The 19,158-nt window shown below is 38.7% G+C and overlaps 1 protein-coding gene across 6 annotated transcripts in view; it reads right to left on the bottom strand.

The window, feature by feature from the left end:
• Positions 1-19,158, bottom strand: part of frmd4bb (FERM domain containing 4Bb) — a 106,245-nt gene that overhangs the window by 16,990 nt on the left and 70,097 nt on the right. For all 6 annotated transcript variants that reach the window (XM_067446824.1, XM_067446827.1, XM_067446825.1 and 3 more), the window contains 10 exons: positions 17,396-17,479; positions 15,181-15,246; positions 14,952-15,009; positions 12,261-12,347; positions 6,879-6,955; positions 6,546-6,684; positions 3,773-3,911; positions 3,309-3,442; positions 1,350-1,466; positions 629-857 (listed from right to left, as the gene is read on the bottom strand). In XM_067446824.1, coding sequence (XP_067302925.1) covers positions 629-857; positions 1,350-1,466; positions 3,309-3,442; positions 3,773-3,911; positions 6,546-6,684; positions 6,879-6,955; positions 12,261-12,347; positions 14,952-15,009; positions 15,181-15,246; positions 17,396-17,479 — 1,130 coding nt within the window. The remainder of the gene's footprint in view (positions 1-628; positions 858-1,349; positions 1,467-3,308; positions 3,443-3,772; positions 3,912-6,545; positions 6,685-6,878; positions 6,956-12,260; positions 12,348-14,951; positions 15,010-15,180; positions 15,247-17,395; positions 17,480-19,158) is intronic.

Consider the following 19,158-nt stretch of genomic DNA (forward strand, 5'->3'; position numbering starts at 1 on the left):
CACTGTTGACCAACGCTCTAGCACTAGACTACAGGCTGACTTTCATTCAAGAATAGGATGCAGGAGAAGGTTTAACACTCTTACTTTAACAATAAACACTAAATTAAACACAAAAGGTATGTTTAGCTAAAGTCATTTTTGCTTATTAGTATGGTTGAACTGGATCATCGAAGCTCAGCAGCAAAGACATTGGTTAATAAAGTAAAATGAAACACAAAGTGCATTTGTATTATGTAATCTGTTACTTTACATAATCAGATTACTTTTTTCAAGTAATGAGTAATCTCCAACACTGGTTAAGAACGAGAGTGTGCTCTCTTTAAATATACTTAAGTGGCATTTTAGATTTTAATATCATCTGCAAGTACAGTTTCTTAAAAATCTACTTTTAAAATTTGAATACACTAAAAGTGCACATTCAATTCAAATCAGCACACTTCTATTTGACAAGGGATAAAGTGTTGAAAGCACTCTAAATAAAGCTGTGGCATTGATGATATGACTAACGATCGGATCTTAAGATTGTTAAGGCATGTGAGAAAAAAAGGTAATAATCTCGTGTTTTTTTATGCATCGCGGTGTCCTTGCCCTGCGACGAGCCACTTCAGTGGACATCTGTCTTACGTACCGGCGATGATCACAGAAGCCCTCTGTGTGGGTTTCTGTCCTTTCTTCAGCCTGTACTGGTTCATTTCATCTTCGATCTCCTGCAGTTTCTGCATGGCGTCCAGGCAGTTCCTCCTCCTTTTTTTCCTCACTAATTTAGAGATGTCAGGATCGGCAGCGAGCTTCTTGGCCGCTTCCACGATTTTCTGCTGCAGGGCAAAGCGGCTCTCCAAATTCCTGAGGTATGGATCCTGGGAAGAAGGATTGTCAATTAAAACAAAACTGAGATGAGATGAGGCTCTTTTCCGAAATGCAAATGTGTTTACTTTGTCCAGATTTTACTAGCATGTACATAGCCTTAATGCTAATACAGTTGAATTACAAGCCATAACACTGCACATTTCATTGCTAGGCCACAATCTAACACAAACACATCCTGGGAATGTTCTCGATCAGAACCTGTGGTTGAAACCACCGATCAATAAACAGAATTCTTTGTCCAAAACGAGGCTGTTTTCCAAGATCCAATACAAGGCCACATGCTGGAATTATTTGGCAGCTAAAATCTTACAGGTGATAATGGACAAATGCTTGAAGAAGATACTGATACAGCTGAAAGCGGCATGTTGGCATTTGACCAGCTCAGGGCAGCCTCAGAGCAATAAAGCCAAACCCCTGGTGTCTAATATTTTATTCAGCCCTCTACTTGGCAACATTGTTGTGTGGCAGTGTTTCAGACAAACCTCATTATATGGGAAAAGGTCATCCAATTTAAAGGCTGTCCCGACTCTCCTCCGAACGTGAGGAGGGGTTTCGCCTTTGATGAGGGGATACTCTTTTGGGAGTTTGCCAGTGAGTTCCTGGGAAAACATCAGACATACTGTAAATATGACACAAAGATCACGTGCAGGTCATGTTTCAGCCCAAAAGCTAAAAAAGATTCAATAATATTTTGCTTAAATACAATGCAACCGATTTTATAGCCAAAACGATTTCCCACTCACATTAAAGTAATGGCCAAAAATCTCATTCTCATTACTGTAATGTGTGTTAGCTTTCTAGTTGGCTAAAATTCTCCCCCCAAAAAATGGGGTTGGTAAAATAAAATACAGTGAAAACAGTAATAATGTGCAATATTAATACAATTTAATATAGCTGTTTTCTGTTTGAATATATTTTAAAAAGTAATTTATTCCTGTGATCAAAGCTGAATTTTTTTTGCCTGGATGCCAGCCGAACTTAGCCCCGCCCACAATTTTTTTAGCTCGGGCAGTTCGGTCTGGCCTCGCTCCATAGAGGAGTAATTATCCCCGAACAGAAACTGTTCAGACCAATGAAATCATCAGGGCGGGCTTTAGGCGATGACGGACAGATGATCAACAGTCACGTAATCATCTCGTCATCAAAGGGGCTTGGAGTATATTTACTCGAATCCTAAATGGAGAGCTTGTTTGTATATGCATTCACCTTCACAATTTCTCTCAGAAATGATGATCATGTTGGGTAAGTACTCTGTGTCTCATTATATTATTTTATTTTTTTACAACACCGGCAAAGATTGCGTATTCCAGCGCGCATGCAGACAGGGTTGCCAAGTTTTTACAACAAAATACGCCAACTACTAGCCCTAAACAATAGCTTCTCGGGGGGTTCTCCGGGGAAAAAATGGTGTTTGGGGGTAAAATGAGTGTTATTTTGGAAGGTTGCCTGCTAAAATTCGCACTCATGGGTCTATATATTCTATATTAGTCGCCTTAACCCGCGGACATTTGAAAACAACCCGTGGAAAAAACGCGGACTTGGCAACACAGTGCAGTTTAGCTCTGTTGACATTTGACAATGCGTCGCTTCGTTGCTTTGATTGGTTGTAGGTCTATCCAACTGATGTCTTTCCTAGTTCGGTTGACACACGCCCCATAATCACAGCCCAATGGAGCAGTTTCAGACTCATATTCTGACTAGAATTGAGTATGACCACGTCAGGCTATGAATTTTCAGCATAATACCCTAATCTTCAGTGTCACATGACCCTCCAGAAATCATTCTGATATGATGATCAAGAAACTTACTTATTGTTATCAATGTTGAAAACAGTTGTGCTTATTAATATTTTGAGGAGCTGTGGTAGATTTTTCAGGATTCTTTGGTGAACAGAAAGTTCAAAAGAACAGCATTCATATGAAATAGAAATCATTTGTAACACTATTAATGTCTTTATTGTCAATTTTCATCAATTTGATGTGTCCTTGCTGAATAGGAGTATGAATTTCTTTAAAAAAAAAAAAAAAACGGCATTTCAATAATTTTGTGGTAAAAAATTGCTCTGAAGGTCATCAAAAGTATGGATTTTCTCTAAAATAATAGGGATTATATATGACTATGGCAGTCGGACTAATGAATGCGGTCATGATACAAATATATAGAATGAAGTATTGTATGTAAAAAGTATATAAAATGAATCTAGCTTTGACAAAACATATGAACAAACTGTGTGTCTAAAATTTAAGCTGCTACATGTTACTTGTTTATATAAATGCAATATGACCTGTGTTGGGGCAATGCACTAGTAGCACGAGCTGTGTCATTGAATATAACTATAACAGTAGTATATGCACTATTTATTTCATTATTAGACTATTAGGTTTTTCAGTGTAATTACAACACAGTTAAAAAGGGGGGGAAATATTGTTGTTTGCTCTTACAGCTTCTCGCAGGCAAATTTCCTTCAGCTCCGTCAGTTTTTGGCTAAGTATATCCTGGATCTCCCTCTCTTTCTTTCTCAGCTCAGCAAGTTTCTCTTTTTTCTGGTCGTCGTTCATTTCTGAGTCAGCCGAACCTGGGAAATAATGCATTCATACATTAACGAATGCATTCATAATGACAGGTAATAAAAGAAAATATCACGTTGAGACTGTTTAAACTAAGCACATGAACTTGAATGACATTTGGCCAAGTCTGCAGCGAGCCTTGAGAAGAAGCTACAGAAATGTGAGGAAAAGCAGCAGCCATCCGAGGCGAGCAGCTCATTAGCGGCTGAATGAAGCGATCGGGGATCTGCAGTGTGTGTGTGGACGTGGATAAACAGAGGTTTCTAAAGGAGCAGTTCTGACTCAATCATCAGCTACTCCTGAAGTATATCCCGAGGGTAAGACGAGAGCTCGTGTACCTGTTGAGACGAGACTCCCGTTACTGGCCATGATGAGCTGATTTTTCACCGCTGCACTCAGTTTGTTCATCTTCGATGCTCCGTTCTCTGTCAGGTCAGTCGCGATGTCTCCTAAACTCCGGGCTGTGGTGATTTTTGCCTGTTAAATAATATATAATGTAAATAGGATATTGAAATCGAAAGAAAAAAAAAATCTTATTTACTATGGGTTCCCAGCCAACAGGGACGTTCTCAGAACTTTCTGGCAAAGATCTCTCGCCAGTTCATCCTCTCTCTAACGTTCTTCAAAGGTAGCCAATAATTATTATTATTATTTTTGTGGATGTTCAGAGACTATTAACTTAATGCGAACATTAACTTAAAGGGTTAGTTCACCCAAAAATGAAAAATCTCTCATGAATTACTTCCCCTAAAGTCGTTCGGCTCCCGTCAGACCTCCGTTCATCTTCAGAACACAGATTAAGATATTTTTGTTGAAATCTGACGGCTCAGAAAGGCCTTCATTGACACCAATGTCATTTTCCTCTCTCAAGACCCATAAAGGCACTAAAGACGTCGATTCAAAGTGGCTGTACAATCGTTTTATAAAGGGACGAGAATAGTTTTTGTGCGCAAAAAAACTAAATAACGACAAGTAGTGATAGGTTTTCAAAACCCTTCTTCCTAAAGTCGATCGGAGCGTATTGATTCATGATTCGGATAGCATGTCAAACCACCAAACTGCTGAAATCACATGACTTTGGCGATCCGAATCATGAATCGATTCACTGATTCATTAAGCTCCAAAGCTTTACAGAGCGGTGTTTTGAAATCGGCCCATCACTATATAAGTCAATATTTAGGGGTTTTTTTGCACACAAAAACTCTTCTTGTCGCTTCATCAAATAGTTGTAGAGCCGCTGTAGTGAGATGGGCTTTGTAACGTCGTCTTTAGTGCCTTTATGGGTCTTGAGAGGAAATGACATTGGTGTCAGTGAAGGCCTTTCTGAGCCATCAGATTTCAACAAAAATATCTTCATCTGTGTTCTGAAGATGAACGGAGGTCTTACGGGTGTCTAACGACATTAGGGGAAGTAATTCATGAGAGAATTTTCATTTTTGGCTGAACTAACCCTTTAATGCGAATGTTAGCAAATCAATCTTAAACCATATTATTGTTAGCTGGATTCCCACCTGACTGAACTGTTATTGGAAACAGTTTATTTCGATGGTCCACTTCAGTTAGGGTTAGACATTCTACTGACTATAAGTAACTTTGCAACTACATGTCAACTAACTCTCATTAGAGTATTAATAGACTGTCAGCTTAATATCTGATAACTCTTTATTGTGATTAGGGATGCAACTGTTAACCCCAAACTGTTAGGGGTTAACACAATGATTATAGATTGTGTTTGAACGATTATAGTCTGAGAAATAATCACCGTTTCACGATTATCACGGTTATCATGCATTCATTCATTTCACAACAATGTGCAAAATCCCATGAACACTAGATTTTAAAGTGTTATTTTTTGCTACCTTTTGAACCAGAAATAACACAAAAACCAAATAATCCAGAGCAAAATAATAATATAAGACAAATCTCTCCCTTTGGAAATTAAGAAAGCTGACCTCTGCCCTGTAAACATCCATGTCAGCGTGAGGGGAATAAACTGAACTGTAACCGTCACCAACTGTGCGTATCCATACGTATTCATATTAATAATCTTTTTAATAATTCATCTAATTACATGTGGCCTGAGAAAGTCATGTCTATTATCGACAGAAACTGCTCCCTCAACAGAAACTCTACTGACTATAAGTAACGTTGCAACTACATTTACATAAGCGTATTCTACTAACCCTAACTCAACAGTCTACTAATACTCTAATGAGAGTTAGTTGACATGTAGTTGAAAAGTAACTTATAAAGTGCTCGTCATAAAGTTAACTATTTCTAATCGAATTGCTCTAGGATAAATAAGAGACTATAACCACTTTAAAACAATGATACTTATGAAACGCACACACACACGCATACACACACACACACACACACACACGTCTGGTTCACTACCTTTGTGGGGACTCTCCATAGGCGTAATGGTTTTTATACTGTACAAACCGTATATTTTATCCCCTTACACTGCCCCTGCCCCTAAACCTGCCCATCACAGGAAACATTCTGCATTTTTACTTTATCAAAAAAAACTCATCCTGTATGATTTATACGCCTTTTGAAAAGTGGGGACCGCTGGCTGGTTCCCACAATGTAGGTAATCTCAGGTTTTACTATGTTTAAGACTATAGGTCCCCACAATGTAATATAAACAAGGGCGCACACACACACACACCTCTGCTGTGATTTAACAAGACAGTGGGTGTAGAGCGACTATTATTAAGTCTAGGAAATGTTTCATTATTCAGGAATGGTGTAACGCCTGCTGTAACGTTTGGGTTTGGGTGCGTTGACTCTCATCAATCCCTATGAATCTACTGTACTTATATGAGCAATCTACAGTCATGTGTCCAGAGCAATCTACGGCGGACCAGAGGCGGACAGTAGGGAAGTATTTTTACTCTACTCAAGTACATCTGTCAAGTATTTTTACTTGAGCGTTTTTCTTTGGAAAACTTTTACTTCGCAACATCCCGAAGCATAATATTCTTCTTTTTACTGCACTGTTTCATACTGAATATCTTTTAATACTTAAGTACATTGAAAATATACTCGAGTAGCGTAAAAATACTTCACAACTGTCTGCCTCTGCATGTGTGTGTGTGTACTTACTTTGCTCTGTTTTCTGTTCAGGTAGAACTGGTGTTGGCTGATGGCCATGACCCAGATGGTTTTGATCAGTGAGTGACTGGCATACCAAGTGTGGATCACCAGCCCCGTCTGGCCGAAAGTGCGTTTAGTCACCGTTCGCCTACAAGCAGACAGACACACACGCAGCATGATACACTCGCAGAGGAAACACTCGCGCTCACATTCATAAGCAAGCAACACAATGCATGCCAAGACAAGTTTGAATAAACAGTTACTAACCTTTTATTAGCTCATAATAATAAAAAACCACTGAAATGCACACACAATCTCCAAAATACCTCCATTTCTCCTCACCTGTGAGGGTCATTCACCTCCACAGCAAACTTCTTCTCTCGGAAGTACAAGTTCTCCAACTGCTTCCACTGGAAGAGCTAAAGCAGGTAAAACAACATGTGAGAGAGAAGACAGGCTGTTCTCTCACAAATGACTCATATCTGTCGGCAAACAAAGCAATCCTCCATTTCTATGATGCTCCAGTCAGTTATGATTTTAGCAATGTTATGATTTTAAGTTAAAGAATATGAAGGCGGTGAGTATTAACAGTAAATATTGACCTGAAGTTTTTTTTTTGCTTTTTTACAATTGCTAGGACCCAGTCTCAATACTTATGTCATTTTTACCAAAAACACTTCACCCCAACTGAATCTTCCTGAACACTAGCAAAGGCCAACAAGCACGCTTTGTCAGGCATAAAACACAGACCTAAAAAAAACACTAACGTCAGGTAGTATTAAACAATGTTTTCTTTGGTAAAATTTCTTCACATAAACAAGAATGACACTCTTTACGGTTATATGTGACATGGTCCATATTTACATTACAGCACAAAATGATTCCTAAGTTTGCCCTTTTTAATGGGTGGTAATAAAACTGAAAGTCTAATGCTTGTGTGGGAGTTCAGTTCCATTTGATTGGTTGATAGTATTTAAGTAGTTAGTAAGTAGTAGTTGTTTTGAACTTAAGTTTAACCGTTTTTAAAACAGTATAAGCATGTGCAAATTGGCCTGTAGGTACACAGAGTTTGGGCAGTTGTTGTGTCGAAGTGAGAAAAGAATTCAAGTAATTTGAAAGCTGTCATCATTCAATGCATTTTGTGGCAAAGCAATGATAAATGAACCACAGATCAGCCCACATACACTACTGTGATCACTGTGTGGAGAGTTTGGAAGAAGTGATCTAAGTATTGAGAAATGTGTCCTAGCAATTGTAAAAAACTGTAAAGTCCTTTTTGAGCAGAAATGGTCACTATTTATCTCGCTTTCTTCTGTGGAAAAAAAAAATTACTGCACACAGCATGTATGGGAGCTTGTTTTCGCCACAGAATAAAAGTATTTAAAAAATCTCACAATTTAGATTTTCTCTCGCAATTGAGTTTATATCACGCAGTTTCGGTGAAAAAAGTCAGAATTGTGAGATAAAAAGACAAGTTTATATCTAGCAAATCGGACATATCAGAATTGCGTGATATATAAATTTATAAATTATATATAAATGATAATAAAAAAATATAAATTGTATATAAATATACAATTGCGTGTTATAAAGTCAGAACTGTGAGATATACAGTCTCTTTTTCCCTCAGAATTAGACTTTATAACTCGCAATTGCGAGAAAAAAGTCAGAGATGTGAGTTATAAAGTCAGATTTGCATGATATAAATGTACAATTCTGAGAAAAAAGTGACCCTTTTTTTATTCTGTGGCAGAAACAAGCTTCCATAGGAATGAGATGAATCTGAGTAAACAATGAGAATTTTTAGTTATGAGTGAAATATTACCAACTATTATTAAAATTACATTCATACACAAGTTAATTCTATCATAATAAATACAAATACACTACCGTTTTGAATATTTGCGGTCGCTAATATTTTGTAGTGTTTTTGTTAGAAGGCAAGGCAAGGCTATATTTATTTGATCAAAAATACAATATTATTACAATTTAAAATAGCTGTTTTCTATTTGAATATAGTGTAAAATGTAATTTATTCCTGTGATCAAATCCCTTCCCCAGTCTTTAGTGTCATATGATTCTTCATAAATCATTCTGATAGGATAATCTGATGATCATAAAACATCTATTATCATTATCAATGTTGAAAAAAAGCTGCTTTTGCTTAACATTTTTGTGGAATCGTAATTTTCATTTTTAGGATTATTTAATGAGTAGAAAGTTCAAAAGAACAGCATTTATTTAAATAGAAATCTTCTGTAACATTATAAAGGTCTTTACTGTCAAAAGTGTTACTTTACATTTGATCAACTTAATTCGTCATTGCTGATTTAACATAAACATTTCTTTAAAACAAAAAAGCTAAATTTTACCAACCCCAAACTTTTAAACACCAAGTGCATATTAACCCCGCAGACAGTAACTCTACATTATTTATGGTTATTATTCTATCATTAAATGCAATAGGTGTATGGTTGCTGAAGGAAAACATTTTATAATTTCTGCTAATATTTATTAACATTATAACGTACAGTAAAAACACTTTCACCTTTCACCATCATAAACTTTCAGCAAAGGTGTCTCCAGGTTTCCCACAAGAACAGTCTCTAGTTTTAACTCAAGACTTCACGTGTGAAATTGAATTATCCAGCTTTTAGAGCCTCTTACCGGTGGTTCGGAAGGTTAAATGATGCTAATCAAATCCTGAGCTTCTTCATTATGTTATCGTCTACTCTGCTGAAGCTGTCTTTACTCGCCGAGCCTGACTTGTCTCATCAGGTTTCCTACAGAAGCTTCAGGCATGCGGTGTGGGCCCAGCCTTGCTGCTCATGACATCACTCAGATACCAGAGCAGCTCCTCACGGGGCTGAAGTGTCTCCGGCTATCCTCCCTGCTGGGATCCCGGAGTCAAACTGATCTAAAGCTCAGGGTGGATCACTCGAACTCAGGTTGGGTCACTGCTCCACCTGGTCTAACCCCGCTGGAGATTACTAATCAAGTTGTTCAGTTCATAATGTCATGTGTGTGTAATGTGTTATATAATTCAGTATATTATTGTCACGCCTGCCAGCTGGAGTGCCTATGATAGCCACTAGGGATGCAACAACACAGTTAGTCCACGGTTCAATACATACCTCGGTTTTTAATCACGGTTTTTGGTTCGGTTCGGTTTTTTGCTTTTCTATTCTTAGGCGACAGGAACAGAAAGAGGATAAGGTGAACATGTTTTATTGCAATACTCATACTTTATTTTAATTAAAAGACTTGAAAAACCCTACTTAAACTTAAAACTTTACTTAAAAAAACCTTGATACAATACACATTCCTAGTGTATTGTATAATTTAAGAGAAATATATATATAAAGATTTACAGTGGCAGCTCAGAGATGTACATCAGCATTTAAGTATGAAATTGATTAAAACTACATAGTTTTTAATATACAATATACATTGATTAAAAGCTACTGTATTAAAGGGTTTTTTAATTCAAGAACAGTGAGTGATTACCTCTTTGTGTTTTTGTTGTTTTATTAACATCATTTTAGAGGTGAACTGTCCCTTTAAGGACAAGCATTCACAATCATTAGGCTGCGCTGCTGTCACTTTATGACTTGCTCGCATCTCATATTCAGACACGCGATTTTACTTTCACTTTAGACATAACCGACTGTGTTTATATATTTTAACCTTGAGTGTATTTAACAGTATTAGCGCAGTAAGACTACTTAGTCCATTAATCACGTGTGTTTGACAGGCGCGTGCTCAGCGCATGTAAAACGCAAATGAAATGTTTAACCAGCAAGGCTTTAAAAAGCGGCTAAACATCCCCTAACTTTAGTGCATTTGATTGAATATTTGCTCATATCAACATGTAGACTCACAGGCACACTCAAACAGAGCCAAAATATACTGAGAGAAATATTTGAAGCGGAAATAAATATAAATAATTAATTAAATGCAAAACACACACAAAAAAAATACAATTCACAAGCGTGCGCATTGAACCTTAAATGCAATACCGAAAGGTTCAATGTTATATTGAGAATTGTGACATCCCTTATAGCCACCAGAGGGCACTCCCTAGTCCTTTGCTATTCCATCATGAACTACATTTCCCATAAACCTTTGCCGGGACTCATTATCGTGCGATTGCATCCACCAGTGTGGCATTAGTTTGTTAATGTCTGTGTATATAATGCTGCATTCACGTGCTCTCGGAATTATCGTAAATACGAGTTTCCTAGGTAAAAATTGCACATGAACCGTTTCAAAATTTTAATGGGATAAGCTCATAATCCCGACTTCAGAAGTGGGAATTATCAAATTTCTGATAGCACGTGAAGGCGGCATAAGCCCTGTGTTTTCTCTAACTCTTTGCGAAGTCTTTCTAGTGTCCCATTGCATTTCTGAGCACTCGCTCTTGTCTCCCTTGTCATGGTTTATGTTCTTAATCTTCTGCCCCCTTAATCATCTTCTGTGTGTGTCTGCGTTTTAGACTCTGTCATTGTTTGTATAGTTTGCTTTGTTTTTAACCCTCAGCCAGTTACATGCGGGGCTTTCGCACCGGAGGAACCGTTTTATAGTTCCTAGAATTATTTGCAGAAGTACCCGGAATTTGGTGTGTTCGCACCGCAGGAACTGGGAACACCTTTTGGGGGAACTAAACTAGCTCTTACTTCAGAGTCGCACAATAGGAACTACCAGTGACATAAGTGAACTCTAATTGGCTGACCACACGCAAAACACCAGCACACGGCATTTTTCAAAAAGCCATCTTTGCAGATTATAGTGTATATTTTTACTCCACAATCTATCTCTACGAACATGGAAAACGGTCAATGGACCTCTCAACCTTAATGCTAAAGAGAAAATCCTACGTAACTTTGAGGGGACCAAGAGAAACATGATTATGTATTTCTGCTCAGCTAGAGACATTAGACATCAACCACACGACAGACGCTAATACTTTTACATATACTGTCCACTTTCTTTGTATAACAGTTCTATCTGATAACGTATTAGACAGGACTGATAAACAGATCGTAAACTAATGAAGACGGAGAATGAGAGAGTGTGTGCTCAGGCTCCGGCATTCTCAGCGGCGTCAAAATAAAAGTCACAACAAGAAGCGCTGCTTTCGTCACTTCTACTGCTGGTGTGAAAGCAACCGGGAAAACGGCCTTATGGGAAATTTTAGCTCACGCGAAACCACCCTAGTGGCTAGTTCCTATAACTACCTGGTGCGAAAGCCCCTATGGAGTATTATTTTGTTATATTTTATTAATAAACATTATATAACTGCATTTGGATCATGCCCACTATTGTTTCTTAACCACCTGACGTTACAATTATCAGTGTGCCATAATCTCTATGAGATAATTTCCTGTCATTCTCGAATTCTGAATATTATGCAACAAAAACAAGCCGCACACACTGGTACTAGTTGTGTTTCACCTGTGTGTTTCATCAGCAGTTCTCTGTTACATAACACAAGCAGATGTCCCGTACAGACTGTACATGCTGAATGTAACACCTCATCTCCATATCATCATAGTGGTCTCAAGTGTAAATAAAATATGAATGCAAGTGCAGACATGCTATTAGTTACATCTGGGGAAATCAAAGCTTGATTTCACAGGATATTGAGCTCTGTACAATGACTCAAGATTATGTTTAGATAGCGCATATTTCTCCAATGCCCAAAGGCAGGAAAACACAACATACCTTCCGAGGTTTGACTTTATCCTGCTGGTCATACTGCCCTATCCCTTTATAGCTGATGCCCAGCCACCAGGGCATACCTTGCTTATCCTGGAAGACGAGAAAAGACCTTTCCATTAGTTACACATCGACAGCTTAAAAGACTGACGCCTTTCATAGATCTTTATTTATTAAATAAATAAATACTGTCATTCATGAAACACACGTGATCCATTACTTGAAGCAAAATGCCACCAAAAGTAACAAAAATTCCCAATATATTAAACAGAGGGGACAAACGTTCTAATTTAGTTACTTATTAGAAACATACATTTTCTAAATAAACATAACTGGTTCAAAATTTGGTTTTCGGTATGGTTGTGTGCAGGGCTGGATTGTGGATAAAATTTGGCCCTGGACAAATCCAGCCCATCCCACCACGAGTTCCCCCGTGAATGTTTAACTGGGTATAAGGCCTTAAATTTGAGTAAATAAATGAATGAATAAAATAGGACAGAAACAAATAATGATAAATATTATTGAATACACTGCAAATACAGTAATATTTCATTTATATTTAATTTTCGTCACAGAAATGCATTTAAGAGTAAAGCTGATTTTAAGCTGGTATGCCGTAAAGGAGCTAAATTTACTGCTAACCCTAATGTCATTCCAAACCTATATGACTTTCTTTCTGTAAATCATAAAAGAAGATAATTAGAGAAATGTCATTTTGTTTAAAAGAAGTCGAGGTTTGGTTTGTTTCAGATCTATCCCTTTAACATGAACATTGGAAAAGATTATTCTTAAATCTTTAATCAACGCATAGACACTGCTATTTATATTTCATCCAGCTCTAATTAACTGAATCTGAATTAACATTTACTTCAATTAAAATTCATTCACATGATTAAAAAGTTAACTATCAGTACGATCATGGTAGACAGGTAAAACCATGCTTTTCATTACCATGGATATGGTTTTTAAAATAAATACATAATAATAAACTAGAATTTGTAATAAACAAATAGTGTAAACACTATACAAATACAAAAGCAACCTCTATGCAAGAGATTTATATTCCCCAATATTTAACATAATCCCAGCACAATTTTTAATAAATAGCTTAATTTCTGCCAAAACACCATATTTCCACAGTGTCCGTAGGGTAAATTATAATAGAAGACTGACCATCCGATTTAATCATGGATCAAGCAACTTGTGCAGTTTATCACATGATAAACATTACTTCAACATTAATTCAGATATTTACATAAAATTGGTACCGGGTGTAATTCAATATTGTTTGATAAGCAATGCAGAGTTAAATACCAGCCAACTACATAAAATATATTCTGTGTTTTTATTATGTTCTGATATCTTGTATTTATCTGATATTTTTATTGAAAATGATTCCTCCATCCACACCTTGATTGGCCTGGCTGTGTGGATTGGAGAATTGTCCTATGGGAAAATCCTATCCTTCGAGTTGGGGAACATTGTCAGTGCAGAAGGAACCAACTATTCTTTCAGCATAATCTTGTATGTGGTTTGAGTTATGCATGCTTTGCAAAGACATATCTGCCCGATTCTAGCCTTACTAAAGAACTAGCAGATCATCACCAATCCTCACCAAATTACACAGTACGAGAGACCTTGGGTTGTAGGCCTCTCCAGGACTCTGCCTAACCATTAGACCATAACCATCTGAATACCCAGGTGTTCAGAATCAGGCAGATCTGACTTTGTGAATGACTTAAAGTTATCCTTGAAGAAAACATGCTTCCTTCTGCCCTGACAATGTTCCCCAAATCGAAGGACAATGCTCCAATCCACACAGCCAGGCCAATCAGGGTGTGGATGGAGGACCACCAGATCAAGACCCTGTCATGGCCATCACACTCTCCAGAACTGACCCCCGCTGAAAACCTCTGGAATGTGACAAGAGGGTCACCAGCCATTAAATAAAGCTGAGCTGCTTTGATTTTTTCACCAGGAGAGGCATAAAGTCACACAACAGCAACGCAACAAACTGACAGGGAGCATACCAAAGCTGTGATTGGAAATCAAGGTTATTCCACCAAATTGATTGATTTCTGAACTCTTCCTAGGTTAAAACATTAGTATTGGGAGTTGGGAGCATAAAAATTGTCCAAAATGTCAAAATGCTGAATCAAAAAGAGCTCCTTTCATTGGAACTAAGGGGCAAGCCCAACAAAAAACACACACCATAACCCCCCCCCCCCCCCCCTCCACCAAACTTTACACTTGGCACAATGCAGTCAGGCAAGTATCGTTCCCCTGGCAACCGGCAAACCCAGACTTGTCCATCAGTTTGCCAGACAGAGAAGCTTGAATTTTGCGTGGTCTACCACTTCATGGTTGAGTTGCTGTTGATCCCAATTGCTTCCACTTTGTTATAATACCACTAACAGTTGACTGTGGACTTATTGCACAAGTGGCAATCTATCGTGGTACCACGCTTGAGTTCTCTGAGCTCCTGAGAGCCATTCTTTCACAGATGTTTGTAGAACACCTGTGGCCATGGAAGGGATTTTGAAAAGCTAAATTCAATGATTTGGAGGGGTATCCCAATATTTTTGGCAATATAGTGTCGAAATAAAAAAAAATCCCAATTCAAGTGTGACACTATGACCAATGCATAAAAGAGTATAGCAGTTGGTCTAATCTTTAAACTTTGCAGGTAGTTTTTACCTTCACTTCATAATAATGCACTCCATATGTGGGCAGCGACTCCACCAGGGTCAAGTACCTAAAACAAACATAATGAAGTTAAGATTGATGTTTAACAGCATCTTAAGAATCTTTCAGCACACAGCAGGCCTGATGTGTGGGCGTGAATGATTCAAGCAGCCAATCATAAATCCCGTCCCCCCTGATGACCCGCCCCCCTGAGGCTAATCATTGTTTTTCTGATACTCACTGCACAATGGCCTGCCCTCTGGAGAGCCCTTTCAGCAGCTTGTAGTGCTCAATCACACGCTCCTCGCTGCAAAAGAGAAGGATGATGAAATCTGCTCCACGGAGGATATATTCCACACCCATGAAATGAGGCAACCCTCCCCCTAAACCTCAGCATAAAGACAGCACGGATCATCAGCCATAAAGCTCTCATAAAAGACTATAAATGCAGCTTCAGCATCACTGACTCGTCTGCCCTGAATGTAAATCTCATGGTTGTCTGTGCCGCTACCTTAAATGACAGATCAGCACTGGTGCTATTTAAACAACATTATACTATAAGGCAAACATATCAGACAAAATGCACAAGGTCCCATATTGTAAACCTTTCTGGAGTTTTATTTTAGGTGTTGCTGTCCTTAAGAATATATATTTGCAGTTTAACCACTAAACTCTGTACAGGGTCTGGAATGACATCGTCATGTATATACTTTCAGTTTGAAATGTGTGTGGAGGAGCTCTGACCTCATATGTGGTACCATTTGAAAGCGTAGAGTCTCTACTTTCTGGACACATGCATCACTTATTTGTTTTATGCCTCACTTATTTGTCTTATTTGTTTTAGACAAAAGTAATGTATTTACACTAAATTACTCTGGTGCCATTTCCGCCTGGATTTGGCCTACCCAAATTGAAAAGCCTCCCATACACACATACAGTGGTCTAGGCTCAAAATTTTGGAGTCTTTTAACAGGAAACCCTTTAAAGTTACATAAAACACTGCTAAAAGTGATAAACATATAAGTATATGTTGTCTAAGCTGTTATAACCCCCCAAAAAAGTAGGCGCTTTTTGATTATTATTTTTTATAAATTAATTTTCTAAAGTGTGTAACTCGGGTCCTGTGTGCTCTAGGACCCTGGAGACAGTTTGGGCTGTTTACAGCATATATAATTAATTTAATGTCACTGGGATATTGCACTTTTATCACTGTATATGGTGGTGGTGTGGTGGTGGTTTTGGTGGTGGGGGGTCATCCCTTCAGATCCATTTGAGTAAATCTGGCTGACAACATGACAACAACTTATTTGTTCCACTATTTTCTGGAATTTAGTGGAAATAGCCCAAACTGTCTGCAGGGTCCTAGAGCACACAGGGCCTGAGTTACACACTTTCAAAAATGAATTTATAAAAAATAAAAAATAAATAAAAATGCGTTTTGGGGGGGTTATTAGGCAAGGCAAGGCAAGGCACGTTTATTTTTATTCATACCCAATGGCAATTCCAAGTGCTTTGGGGATTATTATTACAGCTTAGACAACATATACTTACATGTTTATGACTTTTAGCAGTGTTTTATGTAACTTCAAAGGGTTTCCTGTAAAATGACACCACATTTTTTAACTTAGACCACTGTGTGTGTGTATGGGAAGCTTTTCAATTTGGGTAGGCTAAATCCAGGCGGAAATCCCCAAAAATGGTGCTGGAGTTTAAGACCAAAAACCATCGCAATATATATATATTTACAGCTCCTTTCTCAGGAGGAAGAAATTGGCCTGTCTAATTAACATTAATGATACTCTCTTCTGACTGGCATGTTGTTTTGGGAAACTATGGTAATGCAGGGCTGTCAGTCAGCGGCCGTGGGCGGGGCATGAGGAATGTGATGTCACATCCCTCAGAGAATCAAAGAGGCTTGTCTAATAAAAATGCTTTTGTTTAATGGGGATTAAAAATAAGGAGTGGGTGGATTTTTATCATTGTATGGTGGCTGTGTTCATACTCTGTCAACACCAATTTATATCCAAAGCCTTGTAAAAGTGGATTTAGCATAATAGGCGACCTTTAATGAGCTAGATATACATAATCTGTAATGTATACTGTTTTTTGATGCAAGTACACAGCAGTTAAAGGGTTAGTTCACCCAAAAATGAAATTGATTAGAAGAGATTCTAATTAGAGTCATTAATGAATTTCATTTTTGGGTGAACTTACCCATTAAAGTCTCCTAATATAAGGGCTTTCCTGTAGCTCAAACAGTAGAGCGTGGCACTAGCAACGCCAAGGTCATGGGTTCAGAAAGCAAGAACTGACAAAAAATGTAAAATGTATACGTTAAAATGCAATGTAAGTCGCTTTGGATAAAAGCGTCTGCCAAATGCATAAATGTAAATGTAAATGTATAAAGTGTGACTGTGTTTTCTATATTGAAATAGCTGTGTGAAAACATGCTTTACCAGTATGCTAGAGACGGATGCTCCTTCAGTACTTTAGTGGGCAATGCTGGAAGCTTCTTCAGCTCTGCTCTGGTATTTTCATCGCTGAAATCAACAAAAATATACTTTCGGCATGCAATAAGATTCAATAACTGACATTTTCAACACAAAGGGCTCAATCCTAACAATGAAACGGCAGGAGTAATGCAAGTGTTTTTGCTAGTTTCAGCCCGACGCAGTTATCATTTTCACATCCAGCGGTAGGGTGTTTAAATAGCAAAAGCACTCTCCTGAAAACCAGGTGTGTTCAGGCGCATTATTGGCGTGTTGCTATTTTGACAAACTGAAAACGACTGCGTTATCGACCAACAAAAACCTGCTCTAAAGTCAATAGCGCAGTATTTTTTGTGTTATTTAAAGGGGGGGGGTGAAACACTCAGTTTCAGTCAGTGTCATGTCAATCTTGAGTACCTATAGAGTAGCATTGCATCCTGCATATCTCCGAAAAGTCTTTATTTTTTTTATAATTATATAAGAAAGATGCGCTGTTCCGAGTCTTTCCGAAAAAAGCCGAGCGGGTGGGGGCGTGTCGTGTGAGCGGAGCTAAATAATGACGTGTGCAGCAGCGCGCTGCAGTGAGGAAAGTGAGTCGCTCTGTGAGGAAAGTGAGTCGCTCTGTGAGGAAAGTGATTCGCTCTGTGAGGAAAGTGATTCGCTCAGTGAGGAAAGTGATTCGCCCGCCGCGTGAGGAAAGTGATTCGCTCTGTGAGGAAAGTGATTCACTCAGTGAGGAAAGTGATTCGCCCGCCGCGTGAGGAAAGTGATTCGCCCGCCGCGTGAGGAAAGTGATTCGCTCTGTGAGGAAAGTGATTCACTCAGTGAGGAAAGTGATTCGCCCGCCGCGTGAGGAAAGTGATTCGCTCTGTGAGGAAAGTGAGTCGCTCTGTGAGGAAAGTGATTCGCTCTGTGAGGAAAGTGATTCGCCCGCCGCGTGAGGAAAGTGATTCGCTCTGTGAGGAAAGTGAGTCGCTCTGTGAGGAAAGTGATTCGCTCAGTGAGGAAAGTGATTCGCCTGCCGCGTGAGGAAAGTGAGTCGATCTGTGAGGAAAGTGATTCGCCCGTCGCGTGAGGAAAGTGCTAATACAGATCGACCGCCGGCCTATCAGTGGGTAAGTCAGTAGCTACTGGTTATATCACCTGTTTAGCATCCTACAAGCCAGCGCTTTGATGGGCGTAGGCTGTTACTTTCGCTCTCTCCCTCGCTCTCTCTCACGCGCTTCCGGTAGAATTGTCCGTAAGGCCCATACAAGGAAATTCCGCCCCCATTAACGTCAAAGGGGACGCATGATCTCAAAAAACTTGCCGAAACTTATGACTAACCGGAAGTAGTATTTTTGACAAAGAAATACTCCCATCAAACGTCCACCTTAACTTTTGAAACTTTGTCCATGTTTAGTATGGGATTCCAAGTCTTTAACAGTGTAAAAAGATCAGTATGCATGAAACAGCATTTCACCCCCCCTTTAAAGAGTGCGTTAGTAATGTGCGGGTACACAACGCGCATACTCTCTGCTTATTACACACACAGGGACGCACAGCAGCGCACAAACATTGTTAAATTTAAAGAATAAAAGGATTCCTCTCTGGAGAAGCGTTCAGTCTTTCCTCTGTCATGAGAAATCCTGTCCCCCTGTGAAATAGTGTCCGCTTAGGACCCCCGAGCGATTCTATTGGCTAAAAGAACTTTTAATGGGTAATCTGTTCAGAGCCTGATTACAGTTATT

The sequence above is a fragment of the Pseudorasbora parva genome, chromosome 6 (genome assembly GCF_024679245.1).
Source record: "Pseudorasbora parva isolate DD20220531a chromosome 6, ASM2467924v1, whole genome shotgun sequence".
NCBI lineage: Eukaryota > Metazoa > Chordata > Actinopteri > Cypriniformes > Gobionidae > Pseudorasbora > Pseudorasbora parva.